We start from the raw sequence: 25,991 nt of genomic DNA, 5'->3' as shown, positions 1-25,991 counted from the left end.
CCTCATCTACAGCCCAGCATTACACACAAAGGTTTAACTGGTGCTTATCTCCAATTAGACTGAGTCAAATCAGCATAACATTTGATGATCTGAGCATCTTCTCTCCACAAAACTGTCCACTGTCCTGTCTTTAAGACAATGCATAAGAGATCTACAGCTCCGAGAACCATGTTTCTGTCACATCTTCTAGCCCTCTTCCCATTTTTCTAAGTGAACTTGTCTCAACTCATACAATAAAATCTTGGGAAAAAGGACTGCATAGATGTATACCTTATTTTTTAATTCAAGTTACTTATATAATTAGTAAAGGATAATTTCCCAGCAGTAAACTAGTTATACCAACTAATGTCTTTATATGGTAATTAAAAGGGCTATAAAACTAAATCATAAGAACACAGAGCCTCTAGCAATTAAAGCCTTGGACTATTGAAAATCACCAGATAGAATGAAGGAAGAGCAACTAGCCACCCATTTCTTTGCTGAAACAAGTACTATTTTAATAGATGCACGTTAAGACAGTATCTGCTGATAAACCATTTCAATAGACAAAACTAGCTCAACTTTCTTATATCGCTAAATGCAGAGGAACAAGCATATTAATCACAGCTCAGTTTGAGAGAGAAGGCTCACATGATTTTCTTGGTGAAGGAATATTTCATACAATCTTAAAATAATCATTGCCTGAGACTTCTGTTGAATCAACATCTCAATTTATAACAGGACTTTAACTAGCTTTTCCTTTACATCCAGAGTGTATTTCAAACACATGGCCAAGGCAAGAAAAAACAAAAGCTCAGACGCAGGTGAGTCTTGGTATGAAAAGAGCTTTGAATTGAAAGGCTCTTCTATTACATCCAACTTTGTTATTGGACAAAACTATACCTAAACAAATCATCTTCTGATTCTTGTGACAAAAACTTTTGACATTTCTCAGCAGGCAGAATCAGATCTTTATCTTTCACCCTCAACAAAAGTCTAGGTAACTGACATCCTTCCCTGTTTACAAACTTGGCAATATTGCAAAACATGAAGCTGATATTCTAAGCAATCATTTTTCCCTTCAGCAATGAGAACACAATACACTCCTTATTAAACGTTCTGTTGTATGAAGTAATAGTGCAACTGCAGCCTAAGGACATAGGCCAACGAAAGGTTGCAGGCAGAGTCTCATTAGACAAGCTAGAAAAAGCACAAAGTTTCCAATATACCCATCCTTATTCAGAACTCATGTACCTGAAAACTTCTCTACTTTTCTCAGACAACCTGTAAGTAGTATAATAAAAAGTCATTAAGATGTTAATTCTACCTGTCAATCTTGCCTAGCATGTAGTTTATGCATGGTAACTCCTAACTAATAATCTTTAGCTGTATGAAAGTAATGATTTCTTGGCAAAATAAGAAATTGCAAGGGATTGCATGTTCAAAATCATGATTTATTGATGTATTTTTAATCATGTAGCTCCTTGCAAAGATACACTTTATAAATTATGGAACAAGTATAGTACTTTCCACAGCTTTCACATTTTAGTCCTCAAGTCCAGGTCAGTATTTTGAAACAAGATGTTAAAAGGTAAAATACGCAAAATGGCTTTAAAAAAACTACACTAAAAAGCTTCAGTTCTTTCAGAATCCAAGATACATATATAATAAGCGGCATTACAGTGTCTGCACTACACCCCCAAGCAATATATGCAGGACAAGCAGCGTACAGTACTTGCACCAAACCTCAAGGTACACTTGATGATTAGCAGTACACAGCACCCGAACATCTACAGCAGCCTCAAAATTTATCTTAGTACAACAAATGCTCGAAGAGTTTACAGCATCTGTAGCAAGGTTAGATGAAGGGTTATAACACATTACAATCATGTCCAAGTGAGCCCTGCTTACCTGTGCATTCAGACCTGGCCAATGCACAAGCAGCACACACCAGCATTTCACCACTGCACTGTGACACTTCCCAAGCAGAGCCACGTACCCCGCAAACTCATCCTACGGTACAGGAGAACAACTCGCTGCCCATATCCCTCTCCCCTTCATGCCCATCCTGTCGAGAAGGAAGGCTCCACTGAACGTCTATCAAGATCAGATTATACTTAGGATCAACTGACATCACTGCATTGGTGGGGATGTACCTCTGTGGTTAAATTTTATATTCATGCTTGCTTGCCCTCGATTGTTTTTTCTTAAGGTTGATGTTGACAAAATGCCAGATCTTAAAGGCAAACAAAATAAGTTTAATTTAAAGAAAACATTTATTTGAAGTTCTTTTAAGTCACACAGTTTAACAGATAAAAGACAACTTTCTCCCCTTCACATTTCAAGCCTTCACCAGAGACCACACACACTGTCCCATGGACAGTGAGACTTTCCTATAACAATTCCTTTTGGACAAACCAGTGTCCAGGCAGATGAAGACTCACATTTTAAGCAGACTGATTTATAAAATCTGTTTAAAAAAACCAACCAACCAAAACAAACAACAAAACTTTGTTATCAAATTCTTGTCACAAAGGTGTTTAATACTCATAAGCTTGATCCCAAAACAAAACCCCAGCCATTCATAATCAAATAACCATACTGCCTTCAAAAAATTCCCCAGAATTTTAAGATGTTCCAAATATGTACACATTTATAACTTAAGTGCTCATTAGCTACAACCTTTTATTCATGCAAGAGTTGTGGGAGGAAAAGGTGTTTCTTAGAGCGGCTTTTCTGAAAATGCAGTGAAACTCTTCACTCGTGCAAAGAACAAAGGGGTGTACATTTTGTCAATGTCGAAAGTAGTAACAGCTGTCTCACCAGTTGATCTGCAGAGAGTATCGTAAAAGTTAAATTAGACACAAGTTGCTGTTTAAGTCCCTCAATAATGCAATCACATCCCACAGTACAGTGTGTGCACCAAACTACAGCCGGAATATAAGCGTCTTTCATACTGCCTCGTTCTGAAGGCACTTGAATGTTGGCTGAGTCACACTACATAGAATACAATTCTGTTTTAATATCAAAGAAACCACTTTCCCCTTTCATTCTTCTTATTAGCTCCAAGACTTGTAACAGCACAGGATGTCACTCAAGTCACCGTATCAATATTGAAGTAAAAAATCCCCTTTCATCTGTTTCACTTAGAACCCTGAATTCAGAATACAGAGTGACAGCAAAAACTTGTTTGTTTACAAAACGTTAAAAAGAAGAAACCCAAGTATTTCTGAACATCAGTAACATAATGCATTCGTTCTCCTAGCTGTGTTTTATACTCATTTTTATTCTAGTTTCAAAAGGACACCACCATACTGAGAGGTAGAGCAGAACCTGAGCAGTACAGAAACTTCATGCTGAAAAGAATGTCTGTGATACTGCCACTTCTTCATAAATTAGGTATGAAAATAGTTTTTATAAAAGCAATTTTTCTGTTTATGGAAGTTACCTATACTCCCAACCACCAGTAGTTTACTTCCTATTTTATATACTTACAGCTCAATAGCTGAGCTATGTCCCTATAAAAACACTGAATATAGAGATTAAGATGACTGAAAGACAAGGCCTAAATCCAGCCTATATGCCAACACCAAACATCTGGACAGCCAACTTGCCAGTAATTTAGAGTGTCAGGTGCAAGAACAGTGGCCATGGCTCTTGCTTGGTTAGTGATCAGAACAGCTGGTCGCATGCCTGTATTTTGCACTGCTGGATTATATAGTTTGTAAGCATTACAGTTCTCACATGATGGGTGCAGACATTTCTAGCTTGCACATCCGCAGCGGAAGAGAAATATACCTTAATGAATATATGTTTTCCACACCTCTTTACTAGCACCACACTAAGTCATTCCACTCCAATTCAGTTCTGAAATCATTCAAACACTGTGCATAAATCCTTTAAATGGCTAAAATACTGCAGTTCTACTACTTACGAAACCTCCCATACCATTATAAATAGTTACTAAAATCTTGGGATTTCTTTAAGTAAAAGTTCATTAAAATGTATCAAATCAGGACCAGTTACTGTTTTCAGGACATTTTGTTAAGGCGTCGTAAGTCTCACAGTCTTTACATCTTCTGTACTTAGTACTGGACAAATTAACGTCACGTGTGTTTCTATAGTTAAGTATCCTTCTTTGATCTTATTCTCCATTTACTTACTTGTAAGTTATGTGACAAGAATGATGTATCCAGACAAGTTTGTTGAACCTCTGGCGCCCACTGGAGCACAACTGTAGTCCTACATGAAAACTGTGATCTGTTTCTTGTGCAGGAACACGGAGGAAATACCTGTATTTGTGGTAGTCCATTGGTTTCTGTACAAACAGAAAAGAAGTTTCATGACCTACAAAGAACACATTGTGTAACTATTTATCCTGAGGCCTAGGTAACTGTGATGACAGATTGTTAAACTCTCATACTTAAAAGCAACTACTGGTATTCCTTGAAAATACATCAATTTAGATGTTAATTATAGAAGAAGTTTTCACAGAAAGTAAGATAAGCATGGAGGACACCACCCAAACTATGCAAACTCACTGTAAAATAATGTAACACTTCTAACTCTTCGCAAGTTTTGCTTGACAGACACTTTGTTGATCAGAAAATTTTGTCATGTAAGTAAGTTGACCAAATCTTTCAGAGTTCAATTAATGAATACTGCTTATTTTCTTCTATTTAATGCTGTGGAACATAACTGCACACAGTCAAAACTAATCTCAGAAAATTACCTCTTCATCCTTCCCTTCTGTTTGTTAACAAGGTTAACAAACTACCTAATAGCACCACACATGGCAATTAAGCTTAAGAGGCAGAACTGTTGCTCAAATGTGAACCAGATATTTATCTGTCTTAAAAAGATTATTACAGATTTGGGGAAAAAAAGGTAAGATAAATCATCATGCCTATTTATATTGTATTTTTAAACCAGTTAAAAAATGAAATTCATTTTTTAATCCTCTGGTGTAATGCAAATCTTCAGGTGCCTTAAAATAATCAGTCTGAGGAAAAACATTAAAAAGCCCACTCTTTACACTGTTTTTCCTCTGTTCTGTTTTGCTACCTACCTCTTCCTTTTTCTTCATTATTACAGCAAATACTTTGGTTTGATTGTCTGTTTCCTGGGAAAGGCGATAATGGCCAAGCAAGATTGCATCCGTTCTAGAAGGTTAAGAGGAGGATAGTGTCAAGGACATAAAAATATTCTCTGTCTCAAAAGACTGATGTACTTATCAGCAATGAAAAGAAGACTGACTGCTTATCATAATCAAGGAAACCATTTATTTATTTCCATTTAGCAAAGTACCAGGCTCACTGATGATACGAAATGATGAAAACATTTTGGAAGGCTGCTATTAATTTTCCCAGACAGGACAGTAAACATAAGTTACTCAGTCCTACCTAGCCTACTGCTAAATATTTTCAGACTTCTGGTGAACAGCTTACACCTGTTCTGAAGTCACAAATCATTTTCTATGTTTTTAACAAGTCTGTACAAACACCAAGAAGAAATCAAGCAATAATTCAGTCACATCCCACCAAAATCTTCACTTTCCTTCAAACAGTCAAGGAAGTGTGAGAAGGCAGTCAGTAACAAAATAGTATCTTTAAAAGGATTCTAAACCCACCACGCTAATAGCATGTATTCTTCCATCTACTTCGTTTAGAAGTTTAAAATCACATAACCCGCAAAGGAGATCTAATTACAATATCAGGACCTTAAAATGAAAGATATCTTTGCATAAAGACCAAAATTTGTTTATAGTTCTCTTCTGAGAACTACAAAATCTATAACACAATATAAATAACATTGTAATTTTACTCATTTTGCTAAGCCAGGATATAGAATACGAGACAAAAGTAAATAGAAATTGCCAGGTAAAACCAAGATGAAAACTGTAAAGCCAAATATTTCATTTCAATAACCTTGTATTTTTAGTCCGTAAGCGAGGAACTATAGATTGAGGATCTTCAGGAGTTGTTAGCATCATAACTTGACCATCTGGAAAGAATCTCAAATACCTGCAAAAATATAATTACACAATACAAACCTAGAAAACATAACCTTTTTCTGTCGTGTGGTTTTTGTTGGTGTTTTTTTTAAATCACAGGACGTTTCCCAGAGGGATATAGAACTTGATAGGTAATAGGATTTGAAAACACATTTCTTCACACATGATATAACAGAAAAAAGAGATTAGAAATCAAAAGTTTTGAAGATTAAAAGATCAAGTTATGAAGAGTTATGAAAGAGAGCAGGAGTTTTGCCACCTCTAATCAAAGCAAGAAGGCTACCCTGGAATCAAAACTGACCTCAAGTTTCTCCATTCCCAGCATCAATTGAGACAAATGCAACAAAAATCTTAATTACAGTATCAGTACAGAATGGATAATGTCATATGGATGTGTTCAGGTTCTGGGATCTGATCAATTTTTACAGTACTCAGATACTGTGCTGATGTTTGTGAGACTATAGAAATAGCTATGAGATTCAATGATTTCTAGTAACGGTTTCCAGCCTCAGAAGGGACAACAGAATAGAACAATAAATGCTGCGAACAGCAAGACGAAGAACAGCAGAAAAACAGGCTGAGGAAACAAATGGCAAGGTATTTACAGCAAGCTGAGAAAGCCCAGCCTCTTGATTAGTTACAATTGGTTACAAATAAGTTAAAAGACAATTCTTGTATAATCACTTGTTTTCCCTTTGCTGAAAGCAATTATTATATCAGAAATGTAAAGCAGAAGTGATTTGAAAAAAGAAATCTGTGGACAAGTATTACTGTTGTTACTGTTTAAGTTTCATCCACATGAAATGGTGTAACTGAGCTTGAAATGTGTTTCTAAGCCCTCCTGTAATTATCATAATAAATCCTATTTCTTAAGACCTATTCTCAAAAAATATACATAGCTTTACACACTGTAGTAGTTCCACTGAGTTTTACAGAATGATTAATGTTTGTGATATCAAGGGCTGGATTTAAAGAATTTAGGAGAGAGAAACATTTCACTCACTCATTGTACTACAGTTCTACCTGTAATATTCCACTTGGTGCCATGCTCTATAGAAACCATCAAGAGATTGTTCTCCTTGACGTATGTATTTTGTCTTGCTGATATATACACCTAAAGGAAAAATTAAATACATAAAATATTTAAGATTAAAAAAACAGTAATCTAAAACTTTTGAGTTTACTTTTGTTACTTAAATACATTAAAGTTTTTATTTTCACCCCTTGCACCCTTCCCTTCTCTTTACAGATACTCTACAGATTAAAAGCCCAAACAAATTCAGATTGGGTCTAACAACGTTATAAACATCAAACCCACCTGATGGCTTCTGTCATGGTTACATGCAGTAAAAAAACCAAAACTATTTCCAAAATACACTTTACCATCAAATCGAACGCGAGGCCTTTCCAAAAACATTTCCCTCCAAGAAGCATATGGAACAAGTTTATTGCAGCTCCTGCCCCATATTTTCAAACAGACTTGATGCCAGATTTCAGGATCTCTAGTGAAAATGAGAAAAAAACAAATACCATAACTTTCCTGCAAACCTTGTTTAGCTTTTATGTATCAAAGTAACAACCTCCGTTATTGAGTTTGGATGCAACTGAAAGAAACTTTCTTGAACAACAACAGCTTATAATTTAAAATCATTGACTAATTTACTTAAGCCTGGAGCATTTGAAAGCCACTTCCTCCTCCCAGTGAAATTCAAGAACACAATGCCATTTTCAGCCAAGTACAGACCAACAACATTGCAGCAGCCTGGTACCTCTCTGTGTGGCCATATGAGGATGACAACACAACAGACATTATTTTGGAGACCTTGAAACTTGTGACTTTCAAAGAAGGTAGGGCAAGTAAGACTTTCAGCAACATTTTTTATTACAGAGAAGTCATCTACCTAACATACCATTTAGTGCTGTATTCAAAAGCTGATTAGCACTGGGAGGAGCATAACATGAAAATTGCTGTGGGAAGAAAAAGCAGGACATAGTCCTACATGTATGATTTAGCAGCCTAAAAGCAAAAAAAAAACCCCAAACCCACCTTTGCAACACAGGCAATTTTACTCTATGGATTTATTATCCACCTCTACATACTGTTTACATATGCTTGAGCGTAAAAAAGCTCTTTTTGATTCTTTAGAGCAGAGAGAAGCTTCACTCTAAATAACTTATCTACAGTACCTGGCGCAAATGTAAAATCCTCGACAAACAAGAGATAATTGCTCTAATGATCTTAGGTCCAAGTCACTCGAAACCACCCATCGGAAAATGTACATTAGTACTTCCATAGGCAACACTGCAAAGAGAAAAGAAATCTTTGTTAGATGGTAACCTGTAAATCAATAGGTTACCTGTAATTCCAGGTTTGACCATTAGTAAAGTTCTGACTTTCCATTAAAAATCCTACTTTTTCACATTGTAGCCAGACGTCAGGTAACAAAAAAATTATCTTTAATTAAAAAAGCCACATAACAAAGAACAAAAATCAAGAGCTGAAAGTGCATTATGATGATAGGATAAAACGTAGTTTTAGACTACAAATATCCACAACTGTAAGGTGTTACACCAAAAATTCCACATGCACATTGCATATCCACAGTGCCTATGAAGCAGTATTTTCTTGAAACTGACCTAGTGTGTAGCATTACCTCAAAGCATACTGCTTTTGCATGACAAGCTAAATAAGCTCAGGTCAGGGTCGGTACTCGATAGGAGGTGCTAAGAACAACCTATCCACTATGAAATTGATATGATATCACTCTATATTTTGTGGTACAGGTCCAATGATTGAAAATGGTATCACACAGCACTGTTGTGTTGAAAGACTTTTTCTAATGTAATAGAAGATTATGAGAGAATCCTCATCAAAGCACCACAAGATTGTATGATAATTTTCCTAGCATTAAAAGTCAGTGATAAAGCCCTGCGAAATTAAGCCAGAATTCTTTCTAGTAACTTTCTGCCTCCCTAAGTTTTCTCTGTTGTTTCAGTTGGGTATAATCTTGTATACTAATCTTATACCATCAGGAATTACACTTCATTTATTTTCAATTACTGCTGCTTTCCAGAGCCTATGGCTCAAACCGTATCACTGCATGCAATGAAGACTTGATGGTTTTAATCAGTGTAACTGCTCTGAGATCAAATGGAGGAAATAGCTGAGCAGCGCAAAGGTACATTAAACAGTAACTAGCTGTAAATACTGTGGTAGAGACTGCATCTTAACAGAACTCTGATTTTTACTGAAAAAAAACATGCTTCTCAAAAAAACTGCATTGCTGCACTCCACAAATCCAATGAGACTGTTTTTGCTATAAAATATGATGAAACTTAAGTTTCACCTTTCAGAATACTAGCGTGATAAAAAGTACATACACCTCATTGGGCACCAGTTTCTGTATTCATTAAACACACATCCTGTTTCATGAATCTGACTTAATTCTATGTTTTATTGTTGAGAAGTCATAAATTTGCTATATTGCCTGTATTTGCAACCATTAATGTTCCAGTATAAACAAAAGTTGTGCAGATTATTGCTACAAGGTACAAAACAGTCTCTGGCAAATTATGAGCTCTTCGGTATGTGAACTCTCAGTGCCTTGGAGAATGGGAGATACAAAGGCTTAAAAATCTCTCACTAGTGCTAACAGGTATACATCTTCCATTCTGATAGTCACCAGTCAGCCAAAGCCTTTGATTATCTATCTTATCATCCATGTTTCTAAGTTTCTAGTAAACTAGGGATTGTCAAAACACTTTGCTTCAGATACTGGGCACACCTGGTAGGAAAAATATTATAGTATTTCTGGTGGAGATTGCTATCTTGGTCTTAAGCTTTACTTCTGTAAAAGAAAAAAAAAACACTATGAAATTGCTGATATAATAGGGAGGGGAAGTAAATATATTCAGTATGTCAGTTACACAGCATAGGTCTGATCCTATCCTGTACTAAGGGTTAACCAGTATTCTAAGATTATGAATGTCAATAAAATGTAAAATGGAACACAGGAAATCAGTTCAGCCAAATCCATTGCTTCACATTGTTTGAGTTCTCCTTCAGCTGCTGAGGTCTGCGACTACTGTACTACTGTGATGACCAAGAGGGATCCTTTCCAGCCTACTAACTTCTGAAGCAGACATGATTTTAACAGCTTTCATTCTGCTATAAAACAGTTGGTAAACAAGATACTGTAACACAGGAGTGGCCAGAAGGCAGAAAATAAAACCAGAAAGAGACTAAGATTGCTGCTCAAAAGAGACATCTCCTGAGATCATTTTATAGTAATGTCTACAATACCTTGACTTTACTGGCAAAAAAAAGAAAAGATGCTTTCCCAAGTGTACAATGCCACAGTTGTTTAAAAAAAAAATCCTGTTTTCTTTATGTTTTGACTTGAACAGCTTGCTACATTTACTTTATTTTCCTTCCTTGAGTAGAACAGAGGCGATCAGGCCAAGATTTCCAAGAGCAACTGATAATTTGGGATGCAAAACATACATGTTTTAGAGGCATCTGATTTTAAGGGAGTTCATAGCTTATATACACTCTCTACAATTCAGATCTCATAAGGAAGTCTCAGGATAACCATCCTAGAACTGAATCACTGAAAATCATTAACCTTCAAAAGCCTTTCTAGCTATGTTATATAGTATTGCTGAACCTGAAAACATATTTGTCGTAAAAATCTGATGCAGAATCAGATAAAAACAGGACGTGCAAAGATGCATATTCTTCACAGAACAATTGTCTCTTATTCACACTTAAGAACTGTAACAAATATTTGCAAACCAAAACAAAACAAATACACGTTTCACTTTTTCAAACATTAACTGGAAGGAAAACTGGAATACACTTACTTCAGCAAGTCCGCTCCTGGAAGTTCCTACTTTTAAGTATGACTTTGATCCTGAAAAATTCTACTTAGTAGTACTACTACATGGAAAAGCTTGTGCGATAAAGGCAAACTCATGTATGAGAAAAAGATCTGTTTAGCTAGTTGATGATCTTTTTTCCTTCACATCTAACTAAATAAAGAGATACTGTGTACATTTCTTTAAAGGTGGCTTTAGAATGAATGTGACAAATGTTTTAATAGAGTGAAACATCTCTATAAATTCTGTCTCTGAACTCTTACAGTGTATCTTAACTCATACCTGAGATATGGGTCTGGCTGACATCAACCTCAGGCTGACAAAGTTTGACTGAAGATTCCTGAAGAGTTAACTGCTGCTGGAAATCGGACAGGAGATCAGCCATTTTGTCATCCTCTTTGTTATCCTCAACACTACAAAAGGGGGAATGCCAACACTGTGATATTGGACAAAACTTACCAACAGATGTCCTTATCTTGGCATCAATCTGCTGTCTTACCCTCATTCAATATAGTTGTTTCCTGTATGTTTTTAAAGCAATCTCATTTCATCATACGATAAAACAACTACTGCAATCTTATCAAGTTCATTTAGATTTTGCTAGAATCCATCTGACAGTAGCAACTTTTTCTTTTTTTTTTCATTTAATTCCAGTTCCAGTTTCTTTTTGGATTTGAGAGTTCACTGTTCACTGTTTTCAGTGAAGTCACTGAAGAATTGCCTGACCCCATGAAAAGACAAATCTCATCTTTTACTTTGTCTAAGATAAGCCATATGCAGAAAATAAATTATCACTGACAGAAAGTTATACTTTGTAATCCTTGTCACAATGTAAGCTTCTGAAAAAAACTAAGGATATTTTTTTTTTTCACTCTTGTGTTATTCACTGAAGAGTGATCCTCAGTGGGTTTATTCATCAATAATGAAGGAAAACTTTCCTTTAGGAAAACTACTTTTCACCAATTCTGTAAATAAACAGACATAAAAAATTTCAGGAGCAAGAACAAGATAGCAGAACAGAAACAATACGCTTGCTACTTGTCAGTAAACTGGAAGGATTACCAAGTGATAAAAAAACATTACCACATTCAAAAAAAATCTAAATTTAAGTTGTATGTCATAATATGATCCTTTAATAGGTGCATATTTCCTTGCACCAAGTAACCACAATCTACACAACTCTTCCTGATTTCATCACAAAACACTTTCTTTCCCCTGACTTGGTATATAAGCTAGCTAAGAGATCTTCTTTTAATTTTATTCAATTTTAATCTAAACAAGCTTAACAGAATGAGCTGACAATATAAACAAGCAACTAGCAGACCTACCAACGGGTTTTAAAGTATTACAGAGAAGACAATTATGTTTGGGCCAGTCATAACTAAGACTATAGTAAGATGTTGCACTGAACATACCTTCCTTTATTTTGATTAATATCGTGGCCAGTCCCAGTACCTACAGGCCACACTATAAATTGTTTTTTCAAATGTAATTGTGTAATTTGTTTTTTTTCACCAAGATTGTATGAAACACCTACAACAGTAATTCAGAAAGCAAAAATACCACAACTAGAATCTCTTGAAAGAACACACCTCTACCAATACTGCTTTTAAACAACAATTAAGAGTACTGGCTGTTTTCCCCTCACTGTCATGTAATGCTGGGGACAGTACAGCAACATTTACAAAACTGAATGAAAATTCATAGAATGAAAGAATCATTTAGGTTGGAAAAGACCTTTAAGATCATTGAGTCCAATCGTAAGCCTAACACTGCCAAGTCCACCACTAAACCATGTTCTTAAATGCCACGTCTACACATCTTTTAAATACCCCCAGGGATGGTGACTCGACCACTTCCCTGGGCAGCCTGTTCCAATGCTTGACAACCCTTTTGATTAAGTAATTTTTCCTAGTATCCAATCTAAAATTCCCCTGGCACAACCTGAGGCACCCCCAGGTCTTTTTCCGCCGGGCAGCTTTCCAGCCACTCTCCCCCAAGCCTGTAGTGTTCCATGGGGTTGTTGTGACCCAAGTGCAGGACCCGGCACTTGGCCTTGTTGAACCCCATACAATTGGCCTCGGCACATTGATCCAGCCTGTCCAGATCCCTCTGCAGAGCCTTCCTACCCTCAAGCAGATCAACACTCCCATCCAACTTGGTGTCAGTGAGACCTATGAAGGGAGTAGAGAAAATGATGCTAAAATAAGAAAATAATCCTAAGAAAACCAAGATTTTTACGTGACTGTATTTGATCACCCAGTATTTTTCCTAGGGCACAAATACACAGCAAAGATTTCATGCTAGCAATGCGTTCAGAAACTGAAGTAATGGATGTAAATAAAGCACTTAGCTCATCTCACTCTCTTTTATATTGAGTCAACTACTGCATTGAAGCTGTACTGCCCTGGGGCAAAAAGACTGAGCTAGTAATACTACGGGGACACAGCTGTACTTTCCTCTTTTATTCTCAGTTTTAGAACTCTTGATTTCTTGTAACTATCAGCAGCATCTATGGCTGCTACTAGTAAGCAGTGAATTGGGAAGCTCTGTTTCATAAGCTTGTCTTCACTACGCTATCTGAGCTATGACAGAGGTTTTGGCCCTAACCTGAATCCTGCCCTCAAACGTAAATCTTGGCCTCAAATTAGGCCAATCTTAACCCACTACATATCTAGTGTGTTGAGGCTAGGGGTATTCTGATGCTTGTAATGATGGAAGACTAGACTACTCAGTCTACAATCTATGAGCTTCTAAATGTATTGCTCTACTTACTGGAAATGCTCCCATTTGGCTGTGTTAGTCAGCATAAGAACAGTAGTATATTCCCTTGCTTAATTAAGAAGCATATTCCATGGTACAAAGCTTTTAACAATTGATCTTTTTGCCATCTACAAAATTGTAGATGATCCTAAATGTATAACTCATAAATCTGAAAATCAGAAATCAAAAGTAATAAAGTGACTGATGTTTTTTTCTTTTTTTCAAGTAAGATCCTTCCACTTGAATTTAACGAGCTCCAAACAAGCCTGCTACCTTCTTTGAACTACAGTATAGAAAAGTCCTCCTTGGACTAATGCATCTGTAAACTTTCTATGAAGCAGTCTATTCAGATGAAAGTAGACAAGTTTTCCAAATGTTAAGAGACTTAAAACTGCATATCACAGTAGAGCATTCATATGCTTTAGAAACAAAATTTTAGGTTTCAGTACTCCTATGCACTTAATTAGTAAATTTTTACACTTACCACCTCTTTCCAACTCCATCACCATCTGGAGACCGTGTATAGGTGATCTTAAACTCTATGTCAGGTACAAGCTGCATGGCTAGGCGATAAAACTTGATGGCTGAAAATGAAGGTTTAATGTTTAAATATGTCTGATGCTTAGACTAGCTTATTAAAGCAAAGATTTTTTTCAGAGAGATGGCTTCAGCTAAAGCACTAAAAAGGTGTAAAATGCCTTTGCCTAATAAATCTTATTTAGTCTAAACTGATGTTGTGGTTTAACCCCAGCCAGCAACTAAGCACCATGTAGCCCCTCTATCAATCCCCCTCCTCAACTGGACAGGGGAGAGAAAATATAACAAAAGGCTCATGGGTCGAGATAAGGACAGGGAGAGATCACTCAACCAATTACTGTCACGGGCAAAACAGACTTGACTAGGCAAAAACTAACTTAATTTATTGCCAATCAAACCAGAGTAGGGTAATGAGAAATAAAACCAAATCTTAAAAACACCCTCCCCCCACCCTCCCTCCCTCCTGGGCTCAGCTCCACTCCTGATTTTCTCCACCTCCTCCCCTCCAGCGGCGCAGGGGGACGGGGAATGGGGGTTGGGGTCAGTTCATCACACGTTGTCTCTGCCGCTCCTTCCTCCTCAGGGGGAGGACTCCTCACTCGTCCCCTGCTCCACCATGGGGTCCCTCCCACGGGAGACAGTCCTCCATGAACTTCTCCAGCGCGAGTCCTTCCCATGGGCTGCAGTTCTTCATGAACTTCTCCAGCGTGGATCCCTTTCACGGGCTGCAGTCCTTCAGGCACAGACTGCTCCAGCGTGGGTCCCCCGCAGGCTCACAAGTCCTGCCAGCAAACCTGCTCCAGCGTGGGCTCCTCTCTCCACGGGGCCACGGGTCCTGCCAGGAGCCTGCTCCAGCGTGGGCTTCCCATGGGGTCACAGCCTCCTTCAGGCACCCACCTGCTCCGGCGTGGGGTCCTCCCGGGGCTGCAGGTGGAGATCTGCTCCACCGTGGACCTCCCTGGGCTGCAGGGGGACAGCCTGCCTCACCATGGTCTTCCCCACGGGCTGCAGGGGAATCTCTGCTCCGGCGCCTGGAGCATCTCCTCCCCTCCTTCTGCACTGACCTGGGGGTCTGCAGGGCTGTTCCTCTCACATATTCTCACTTCTCTCTCTGGCTGTAGTTTCTGTGCCCCAGCAACTTTTTTTTTCCCTTCTTAAATATGTTCTCCCAGAGGCACTACCACCATCACTGATGGGCTTGGGCTTGGGCTTGGCCTTGGCCAGCGGCGGGTCCGTCTTGGAGCCGGCTGGTATTGGCTCTATTGGACATGGGGGAAGCTTCTAGCAGCTCCTCAGAGAAGCCAGCCATGTAGGCCCCCTGCTACCAAAACCTTGCCATGGAAACCCAATACAACTGATTAGGTTTAAGTTCAATACTTAAAGAAGAGAGGCACATTAAGCACCTGTTTTCAGAATTAAAAATTTCATGTACTCTTTCAGAAAAAAGAGTTCTCTCAGACGTGTTTCAGCTTTTACAGATTTACCTTAACTGCTACAAATTCAATTATGGAGCACAAAATTTCACATTCAAACATTTCAAAGTCCTGATTTCATTTGTTGCCCTTACATTTGTTTGCACTTATAAAGCTTTCTCAACAAGCTGTAAAGATTTTAGGCATTATATTCATAAGCAACCCTGAGGAACATGAAAAAGAATTTGAAAGATGATGCAGGTACCTTAAATCCTCCATATAGTATAGTCATTCAGACATAAACAACATTATAAAGGTGAGAAAGATCAACAAAATATATTGTTGTAGTTTTAAAACTTCAACAACAGACACAAAACAAGTAAATTTTATGGTGGCAAAACCCTGGAAACTACAGAAGGCACAGAAATAAGCCACTCAAAACACTGAGGGTGAGGAACCTGACTAGAGGAAAGCAGCAGTTTCAAAAAGCTATGTAGCAAGCACAAGACTACGGGGCATGAAGGAAAAACTGACAGATCGGGTTTCTTCTAGCACACAGAGAAAGTACTTCTGCCTTTAGCAGTCCAAAGTGTTAAACAAGCACTAAGCAGAGAAACAGGTCCAGGAAAATCACCCTGTGGGAACAAACTGCTATTTAAGCTGCAGAATGTCCTTCTTCTGAGTTAACTCTGCAGATCCTTCTTAATTAAAGTGGATTCATTGTATGTACATTCAGTCTGTTTTAATACCGATATTAAGATCATATATGTATTTATATGTCTCTCTGTATTCCCACATGGTGATACCAAGATCAGAGGGCAACTCTCCCTCAGTCTGGACCCTTAAAAAACAAAACCCAAAATAAAAGAAACATCAGTGAGCGTGGAGCTCAGAATTTGACACACTAATGAGTCTGAGAAGCCTAAGTTTGGGGCAAGTAAGTGTTCCTATTTCCTTGAGTTCATGTCAGGGCCGGTGACTGACAAGTAGTATCCTTTAGCTGGTGAGGATGAGGAAGACCAGCAGCCAGCTAAACAGAGATCGGTCTCAACTTTACCATTTGATCTTGCAGCAAGGTCTGTACTGTACTTAAACATGAACAAGCTGCTGCACATAACTGTCTCACAATGTCAGGTATCAGCAAATTTCAGCAGCAGGCTGAAATGCCACTTGGATTCTCGTGACCTGGACCAGGTCAGCAGATAAAAGCGTGGCCTGAAAACAGATGTCCCAACGTGTGGTCAGTAATATATCTGTGTCTGGTGTAGGACCTTGTCTCTAAGGTCTCATGCAGATGTATGTGTAGAAACAGTTTAGTTTCTTTACGTCTCAAATCAAATTCAACCGAGAAATAATGGATGCATATTCATGCAATCCAGATGCCTAAAACACCTTTGTGAATGCACCTCTCTTAGATGTAACTACTTCTCTGCTGCTATGTTTAACATACAAGGCATACACGCAAGCAGATGAAGCTATAGCTTTCATTTTATATACACAATGTTTAAGTAGACTGCTTTCCTCGCATGTTTTTTTTTAATTTACTTGGAAACTGTTGGTATGAAAGAACCTTTGCAATCTACTGCATGATTTCCTAAATGGTAGATGTGAGAGACTGAAAGAGTTAATGTCTCAAACATTGTGGTGAGGCAAGTTCTGCACAACTATGAACTCTACACAACAACCTACATAACAACGAACCCTGCAAGGAACGACAGGTGAAAAGAAGCCGATCAGCACAGATCAGCACAGGACATCAGCAACAGGACAGGGAGGCCGGGCCAGCCACTCCAGAGGACGAGCAGTTCCCTGTTCTGATAACGCTGAGCAGGGCAGCTCACCATGCATGGCCAAAGATCAAACAATGGTCATGTCTGCAGGGAAGGGGCAGTTACACCCCAAACGACCCCCAAGCCCACCGACTGATTTCACGAAGGTTCTGAAAACACAAACTGTGCATGACACCTAATTAGCCTAATGAGTTCAAGTGCCCGCCCGAAGGAGGGGCAAGGAGATGATAAAAGGACACAACTTGAAGGCCCATGTGTGTGTGCCCTCTGGGACTGAACCCTTAGGCTGGCGGGACCAACGCTGAACCCAGGGCCACTGAAATCTTTCTCTTTTCCTCTTTCTCTCTCTGTCTCACTTTCTTTCTCCCTCCTTTTCCATAATCCCTACACCTCACCCCTTTAAGACATAAACCGCTGACCACGTCTGGGACTAGCACTGGATCCAGCCGCCCCTAGGCTCCTCTCTGAGAAGGAGTCTAGAAAGCAAGGGGGTCTGCTCTGAACCTCCTGACCCAACAGGAGGGCTCTCCTTATTTTCCCTGAATTGATATATATGTGGTTATGGTTTATGGAAGTAGTCTCATGCCAAATCCTGTTGAGAGAAACCCCGCCACCTAATGTTACACCTTCCAAGTTCAGGCTGCTTCTGCCATAAATAAAATGTTTGACTGATTGTTTGGTGTCATTTCACCTTCATTTAGCCCATGGGAATTCCGAACTCAACAGGACTCCCTGGTCTGTCCAGCCTGGCTTGTGACAGTAGATTAGATATCAGATTTAGTTCTGAGATCTTTTTTTACTGTGTATTTAATTCTACACCAAATACACAAAGTACATTAGCCTAAAGTTAATTTTGCCCCATAAAAACATGTAATAAATAAGAAATCGAACCAACTAATTTTATTACCTACTGGGGACCCTTATTTCTCTCAGTTCATTTGAGATCTGGAACAACAACCAGAAATCCCTTGCAAGGGAAGGAAATCTCCCATGGTGGAGAGGAAATTTTGTATTCAACAGGTGGCCGAGTTCAGGAGCTTCCAGAGTACTCTCAGTTTTGCCTATCTTGACATTATTTTGCACCTGCACTTTTAACCGAGGTGGCCAAAACCTCTAGTGGATGAGCAGGATGGCACATACGTTCTGTGTTCCTTTTTTTTTTTCATGAAAGAAATAGAACACTGGTATCTCCACTACTGACGTACAGGACTTGAAGTCAGGACGGGCTTCTTACTCTATATATTCTGATAACTAAATATGAGGAAGAAAACTTCGAATTTCCATTTTTACTAGTGCTGATAGCAATAGGCCAAGCAAGCTAAGCATCTTAAATATTTATGGCAAACCTCATAAAATAAGACTACCAGATTTAAACATTCATTTCAGGAATTCTTAAAGAAGCTATCTGAGTATGCTGTGTAAATTAAAAAACAAAACCAAACAAACAAACCAAAACCCAAAACCCAAAACATTCCATGGGTTAAGTAGTTTTGTTCAAAGTGGAATGAAGAAAACTGTGAGCACAGGAAATACAGTATATTGCCTTGATTAATTACTATGCTTACTTCATGTTACAAAAGCCATATAAAGAAGCATGCTCTATGAAGATGCAATCCAGTGCTTCATTAAATTGCTAGATTTCAAAATACTGTCATTTTGTCTGAGAGGTAGAAATTCCTTCCTCGATCTCACCTTAGCTTCACCGCAACCTTACAACTGTGATATGATGGTTCCTTTTATAGCAAGTTTGTTTGCTTATCCGAATAACGGAGCTCTCAAATTACTATTAGCCTGCAGTTTAAGTTCACTGGCATCATGCAGTTTTGCACATAATAAATCAGAGTGTTAGAGTCCTCTGCAATAAAGGTGTTCGTTCTAGACTCCCATATTACCTTCGTAAAGGGCCCCATTTTGTTCTTCTTCCACTGCCTTCAGGAAAAGTTCTTTTGCCTGCATGATAAATTACACAGACACTTCTTAAATTCCTCACAAATACAAGCACATTGTTACTTGACTTAGAATTATTTTTCATCTTACCTACTGTACCCTATGAAGGAGATGAATAAAATAATTCCATAAATAGAGTGAGAAGACATATTCGTGTGCTACAAACCATAACTGAAATTCCCAATCAACAAACTATCCAGGTTCCTGCTGCTCGCCCCTTACCTACAGTCTTTCAGAAAGCAGACTAGGAAGGTGACACAAAGCCAAGCATTAAAACTAGAAAAATCAGTGTAGGATTACAGAAAGACATCAGCATGGAGACAACGGGTTAATCACCTCTGTTCTTTCTCTAGATTTAATCCAGCATTAGCTTTTAGGATAGTTATACTGCAATACTAACACACACAAAAAAATCCCCAAAATATACATCTATTTTTTGTACCTTTTCCTCTTTTGCTATCTCCTGTTTTCCTCTGGCATCTACAGACTTTACTCCAGGTCCTCTCGAAGATGCTCTGCATGGCAGAGGTTCCAACCCACTAGAACTCATACCCGGGGCAAGCTCAAACATCCACTGAGCTCTGAACATCTGGAGCTCTGCCTAAAAAATCCGATTAATTCTGATTTAGTATCACATATTCAGACAGTATATCTTCTGAGAAGAAATTATAAAGTACAAACACAAAATAGAATTTCAAAATTATGCTTTACACTTCCAAGTCTTAAATGGTTTCAGTCAGTTTAGACACAGAATTAGCTATTGTTTTACAGTAATTTTTTTTTAAAAAGTGCGGAAGTACTTGTTCAATCTCATTCAATAACATAAGTGCTTTTACCTGGACTGTTCACCTCAGAAGAAAAACTGGTGTTTCAAGAAGTGGTTGTTAGTACTATGGTTACTCTATAGAAAAGTATTCTTTCTAGACATGATGTTTGTTCTTGTTTATGCAGAGTTACCTTAAGCAAGAAGTCAATTAGCTCTTGAAATTAAAATTTAGAAAACCTAATTTTTTGTAAACAAGCATACTAAGCTTTATGACAATCACAGCTGTCATTTATATAGTATACAAATAAGACCTTACACTCCTTTCTGTGAAACAAGACAAGTCGTAATTCTTGCCATGCATTTTTTTTCAGTATCTTTGAAGCTACACTTTACATGTCTCTTGCAATCATCATGACTTCTGGGGAGCAACCTCATAGAAATCTAGTGTTGTAAGAGAACAAACACACTTTTCTATTAGACTGCTTTTATCAACTTTCTGCTCCATAAGAGAGTGACAACTTAAACTGGAATTTGATCCATACAGAAACTGCTGTCCGATTTCTACAGTTCTTTAAAGAAATTCCAAATCTGCCACAAACTTTCTTTTCATCTACACAGATAACTGAAGACTGAATTTGACACCTGAACACAATGCAAAATCTGTCTATTTCACATTTGGAGGGGCAGACAGATTAAGCATTAGTCAGATCAACAAATGTGTGGTAATTAAATGAGCATAAGTAATAAGTACAGCAGTACTATGTTTGTAAAAAAAACACTAGCATGAGAGACATACCTGAAGATTTGCTTCACCGGCTCTTTCATTGTCATCGGTTCTTACCAAATCAGAGTGACAATCTTCTTCAGCTTCTGCCTAGTAGAGAGCAGTCAGACATGATTAGAATCTGCATAAGTCCCTACAGCACATTCACAAAGCACAATTGTCATGGATACGTATTAAAAAAAATTTAAGCATACTCCCTTTTTCCCCATCCTACTCACCTACCCCACAGATCAATCTTAATTGATGATAAAAATTAATCTTAAAATTACTGGTATTGTTTGAACTTCCCTATTAACCCAATGAAGTTGGGTTTTCAATCCAACACAGATTAGTTATGTATCACTTGAAGGCTTACATGCATCAGTACACTGGTATAATACCTGAATAAATACACTCAGTGTCTCAGTCAAAGCATAGAACCAAAGCTTCAGTATTAAACAGTAGTGTGCTTCATATAAGAAATTAAAATTTAATCACTATCTTCTCATTGTAAAGATAACCATAGTTTGGGGTTTTTTAATATATATAAAAGCACAAAAAGACTAGTGCTTTGAGTAACAATAGATACTTTATGAAAATTATGGGACAATATGGGCAATCTCAAAAACTACATGTGAAACTAAACAAGAAAAGTATTGTAAAAGAAAATAAAAAGCTAGCATGAGAGCTTGACAGTTGGTTTAATTTACAGCACTGCTGTGAGACAACTTGAACAAGTAAGACCTTAAATACGACCTTTAACTAAACTTAACAGGGCTCTACATAGGAATTAGACAGATAGTTTAAGAACAAAATTTACAAAGACACAAAAAAATTCTCATTGTGAAATATACTGAGATTTACAGAATCTATATTAAAACAAAGGAAAACTAATTCTAAGCATCGGTGACAAGCCACTACAATGACAACAGCAGCAAGATGCCAGTAAGGAAAAAAAAACAAAACAAAGACTAAAACATTTGTTTGAAGTTCTTCCTGCAGCTGAAGCATCCCAGTTTTTCTACCATTCTGTGCTGAAATTCACATCTGTAGTTCTGCAAGTACATAATGCAAACAGAGAGTCTAAGAAGGTAAACTTGGCATTAAGATTACCACAACTACTTATAGAAGTTTTGTTTCCCACTCCTTCCTATTGTAGGTAGTGCTCAAAGACTTCAAGTGACATTCTGTCAGTGAGATTCTTCCAAGTTCTCATAAAGAAATCTCTATCTCCTGCACAATCGAAGTGCAGAAATCAAAGCATTCTTGTATTCAGAAAATTTGTAAAATTTTTATAGCATCTGGAAGTTCAAGATCAAACTACAGAATACTGGCAAACCTCATGGGAAGGCAATGTTTAATCTCTTTGTCTTGGTGACAAGCACCTCCTAGCACTCATCTCCAGTTCCCCACAGGTCCCCCAAAGGACCACAAACTTGCTGGCTTGTCATCTGTAAATGTGTTTTCACCGATGTCTCTCAGTCAATTTATCTTTTACAATTGATGGTGTAGACAGTGTTAGTTGGTTAAAGTAAACAGATACTGCATCTGTTTCTACACTCTGATTTTAAGGCTGTACATTTTTAATTTCTCGGTGCAGAAAACAGGTAAGCCAGAATGCTCCAAAGCACTAGCAGCATTAAATCTGAGCAAGGAGTAAGTAACTTAGAAATGTCATGGGTTTTGATTCCAGAATTTGACTGCAGACAGTTAATATCCTATGAGTTACAGCAGTCCTATCACATTATTTTAGCATCTGGGGATTACGTCTATGCTGGCCAAACGGAGATAGCCTTGGAATGAGCTAGCACTGAAATGGATGTCTGTAAGTGCATTATTATGGCACTGGGCTGACACAAATAAGGCCTACCTCTGCCTGCGCAGAGCACAAGGCTTCTGGTTTGCAGCTGAATTATGTCCAGTCAGCTCTCGGTGTGGGCAGAATAAGCCTGTTTTTATCTGCAAAATGCAGAAACCAGTAATTTCTAAACTAAATCAACACACTATCTTCTTGTGCATAAAGGCACGCCCATTAAAACCTTTAACTCATGAAGTCTGTAAATAAACTAATTTAAGAGTAAGAGTTAAAATTATTTAGAAGGTCATGAAGCTGGCTGAAGTTTACCTCATGTTCAAAAACTTTTTGTTTCAGTAATCTGTTCAAGAGTCTTGATTTTCCTCCCCTCATCTCTGTTCAACTGCCCTACTTCTCCTTCATTTCTTAATCACAGTGAGTCACGGTTCTGGACCAACTGCTTCCAAAATGTCATTCAATGCTCTTTATAACTTAAATGTGCTCTCAATCCAAACAAAAAATAAACCATACTATGAAGACCTAGTCCACAGCCTAAAAGCTGTCAAAAAACCATCATGAAGTTGACTACAACTGTCCTGGTTTCAGCTGGGATAGAGTTAATTTTCTTTCTAGTAGCTGGTATAGTGTTATGTCTTGGATTCAGCATGAGAAGACTGTTGATAACACACTGATGTTTTCAGTTGTTGCTAAGTAGTGTTTAGACTGAGTCCAGGATTTTTCAGCTTCTCATGCCCAGCCAGCAAGAAGGCTGGAGGGGCACAAGAAGTTGGGAGGGGACACAGCCAGGGCAGCTGACCCCAACTGACCAAAGGGATATTCCATACCATGTGATGTCATGCCCAGTATATAAACTGGGGGGAGTTGGCCTGCGGGGATCGCTGCTCGGGAACAAACTGGCCATCAGTCAGCAAGTGGTGAGCAATTGCACTGTGCATCACTTGTTTTGTATATTCCAATTCTTTCATTATTATTATTATTGTCATTTTATTATTATTATTACTATCATTATTATTTTCTTCCTTTCTGTTCCATTAATACTTTTCTTCCTGATTCTCTCCCCCATCCCCCTGGGTGGGGGGGAAGTGAGTGAGCGGCTGTGGGGTGCTTAGCTGCTGGCTGGGGTTAAACCACAACAAAACCAAAGTTTTAACTTCCATCATTACCTCCTCTATCCTGAGTGCATGTGTGATCTCGAGTCTCTCATATCAAAGGTTTATCTTCTGGCAGCAGTGGCATCATAAGTGACCATCCCTCTGAATTTACCCGTAAAGCAATTCATTCACATTGCTACTGCATAGTCGACTGGACTGGAAAACCAATCCCTATTAACAGGCTTTCCGCTATTTCTTTGATCTGCTGAAACCCTACGGTTTTGCTAGAACAAATGAGGATCTTCACTAGCAGACAGCTCATGAGACCACACCTAAAGCCGGTTGTAACTTGTAAAAATTGGCTCCTCGCCCGCTCTCTGACAATACTTAAATTGTAGTTATAGTTTCTGAAGCTCACAGAACATTGTACTTTAACCGCTACTTAGTGGATAAATCTAGCCTGTTCACCTTCACGCTGCTGGCCTTCCTCCTGCTACAAGCCAGCTGTCATACGGAACAGTGACTTTATCCTGCTTGAACATGAGACATCCTTACTGTGTACCAATCAGCTCAAATAATTTTGCATGAGAAAAGTGCTAGCCAGTCAAGCCACTAAAAGGTCAGCATGTCAACAGTAAACATCTGAATTAGACTGCTACCTGTAAAAAGAAGTCAGCTGAGTAGATTTCTGATTTGTCTGCAAAGCTTTAGAAATTATTTGCCAAATGCAAAACTAGTTTATTCGCACAGCTTAGTTTTAATTGTTTTGCAATCCATAATTGCACGTGGATTTCCTCAGAGCACAACAATCACTTACTAAACTAACTGTAATGGCAAGTCCTTTAATAGTTCAGATCTTTGTTTCAGCAAGATAAAACCAAGATCAGAAACAGTTCAAAGTTGACTGTCACCAGCGGAACAGGGCTATGTGTGAACTGTACAGAACTAAAGGAGAAGCAAGCACGACATAGCGACCCAGTGACCGACAGCTAATGTTCTTCTTGGTTTTCTACGTAAATGAGGAAGTGGATCCATTTTTCTGTCAATGTGGTAGAACCAACACTGTGTTGAAAAATAAGAGTTTTAATCACTGTGGTAAGGCATCTTAAGAGCTCCTGAATGATAACAAATGGTTTAACTTTGAACGATCATGGATCGTTCTCATCATGGATACTTGAATCCATGTTGAGATGCAGTCAGAAAAGCAATACTGAACCAAACAGTAGTTCTGATACCTTAAATCACAAACTGAAATAAGTAGAGTGCCCGGCCCACGGAGCCGTTTAAATTACCAAGTGACTTTAAGCCATCTGTTTTTTGAGCGAAGAAGGAGAAAGGTAGGGCACACGCATCTGTAAGGACACATTGATTTGTTCAGGTGGCTCTACGGAGAGCTAGATCGGTCCTCAATCAAGCAGCCCCCTCCTCAGCCCAAAACCCTCTGCGGAAGGCGGCCGTGCCTCCTTGCGGCGCAGTTATCCGGCTGGGACCGCGGCCAGGATCACGGCACACCTCCCTCGTTGCCCGGCCACAGGCGGACAGGGCAGGGCTGCCGGGCAGCGGCACGGCTCGGGGGGCCGCTCCTCCCGCCCCCGGGCACACGCCCCCCTTGCCGCTGCCACCGCCCGGTCCGGTCCCGTCCCGTCCCCCCCTCCGCCCGCACCTGCCGCGGCGGCCGAACCGCCACCGCCTCCCCGCGGGGCGCCCGCTGCCTCACACCCCCCCCCCCCCCCCCCCGCCCCAGGCCGCGCTGCAAGCGGGGAGCAGGGCACGGCCGGCCCGGGGCCGCTCACCATGCTGCCAACGCTCGGGCGGCGCTGTCCCGTCCCGGGGGTCTCTGCCCCCCCCCCGCTCGGTCCGTGTGTCCTCCCCGCGGGGGGAAATTAGCAGAGTTCTCGGTCGGAGAAGCGCACCACGCAGCGGGAGTAACTGCGGGCCCTGCGTACGGCAGCCATCTTCCCGGCGAGTGAGGGGCAGGCGGACCGGGAGCAGCGGAGACACGCGACCAGACAAACCCGCAAGGTCAGAGCGCCGCCTGACGCACGGGCCGCTCTGAGGCGCGGGCGCCGGCCGCGCGGACTACCCGTCCCAGCGCGCACCGCAGCCCCGCCGCGGCTCTCCCGCCTGCAGCGGCGCGGCGCGCTGCCTGCTGGGAGATGTAGTCCCCGGCCGACGCCCCCGTGGGCCGCGGCCGCGCCGGCTGGGAAGCGGCGCTTTCCCAGGCCGGTCCCGCCCG

At 39.5% G+C, this 25,991-nt stretch overlaps 1 protein-coding gene across 1 annotated transcript; it reads right to left on the bottom strand.

The window, feature by feature from the left end:
- Positions 1-1,412: 1,412 nt before the first annotated feature.
- Positions 1,413-25,892, bottom strand: FBXO9 (F-box protein 9). Its single transcript, XM_030036754.2, has 13 exons — positions 25,549-25,892; positions 20,882-20,959; positions 19,762-19,920; positions 19,265-19,322; positions 14,118-14,217; positions 11,153-11,283; positions 8,180-8,294; positions 7,376-7,494; positions 7,016-7,106; positions 5,907-6,002; positions 5,048-5,141; positions 4,143-4,297; positions 1,413-2,810 (listed from the first exon to the last, which is right to left on the bottom strand). Exons 1-13 carry the CDS (start codon positions 25,549-25,551, stop codon positions 2,702-2,704), a joined length of 1,308 nt encoding a protein of 435 aa, XP_029892614.1. The 5' UTR covers positions 25,552-25,892; the 3' UTR covers positions 1,413-2,701.
- Positions 25,893-25,991: the final 99 nt, after the last annotated feature.

This window comes from Aquila chrysaetos, chromosome 15 (genome assembly GCF_900496995.4).
Source record: "Aquila chrysaetos chrysaetos chromosome 15, bAquChr1.4, whole genome shotgun sequence".
Classification (NCBI taxonomy): Eukaryota; Metazoa; Chordata; class Aves; order Accipitriformes; family Accipitridae; genus Aquila; species Aquila chrysaetos.
This window is presented reverse-complemented; position numbering and strand designations above follow the sequence as displayed.

Excerpts from the sequence above, each read along its gene's own strand:
- FBXO9 (XM_030036754.2), bottom strand. Across the intron at positions 8,295-11,152 it reads CAGCCAGACCCATATCTCAG|TGTTGCCTATGGAAGTACTA; the intron begins GTATGAGTTAAG and ends TTCTCTTTGCAG. Across the intron at positions 6,003-7,015 it reads CACCAAGTGGAATATTACAG|GTATTTGAGATTCTTTCCAG; the intron begins GTAGAACTGTAG and ends ATATTTTTGCAG.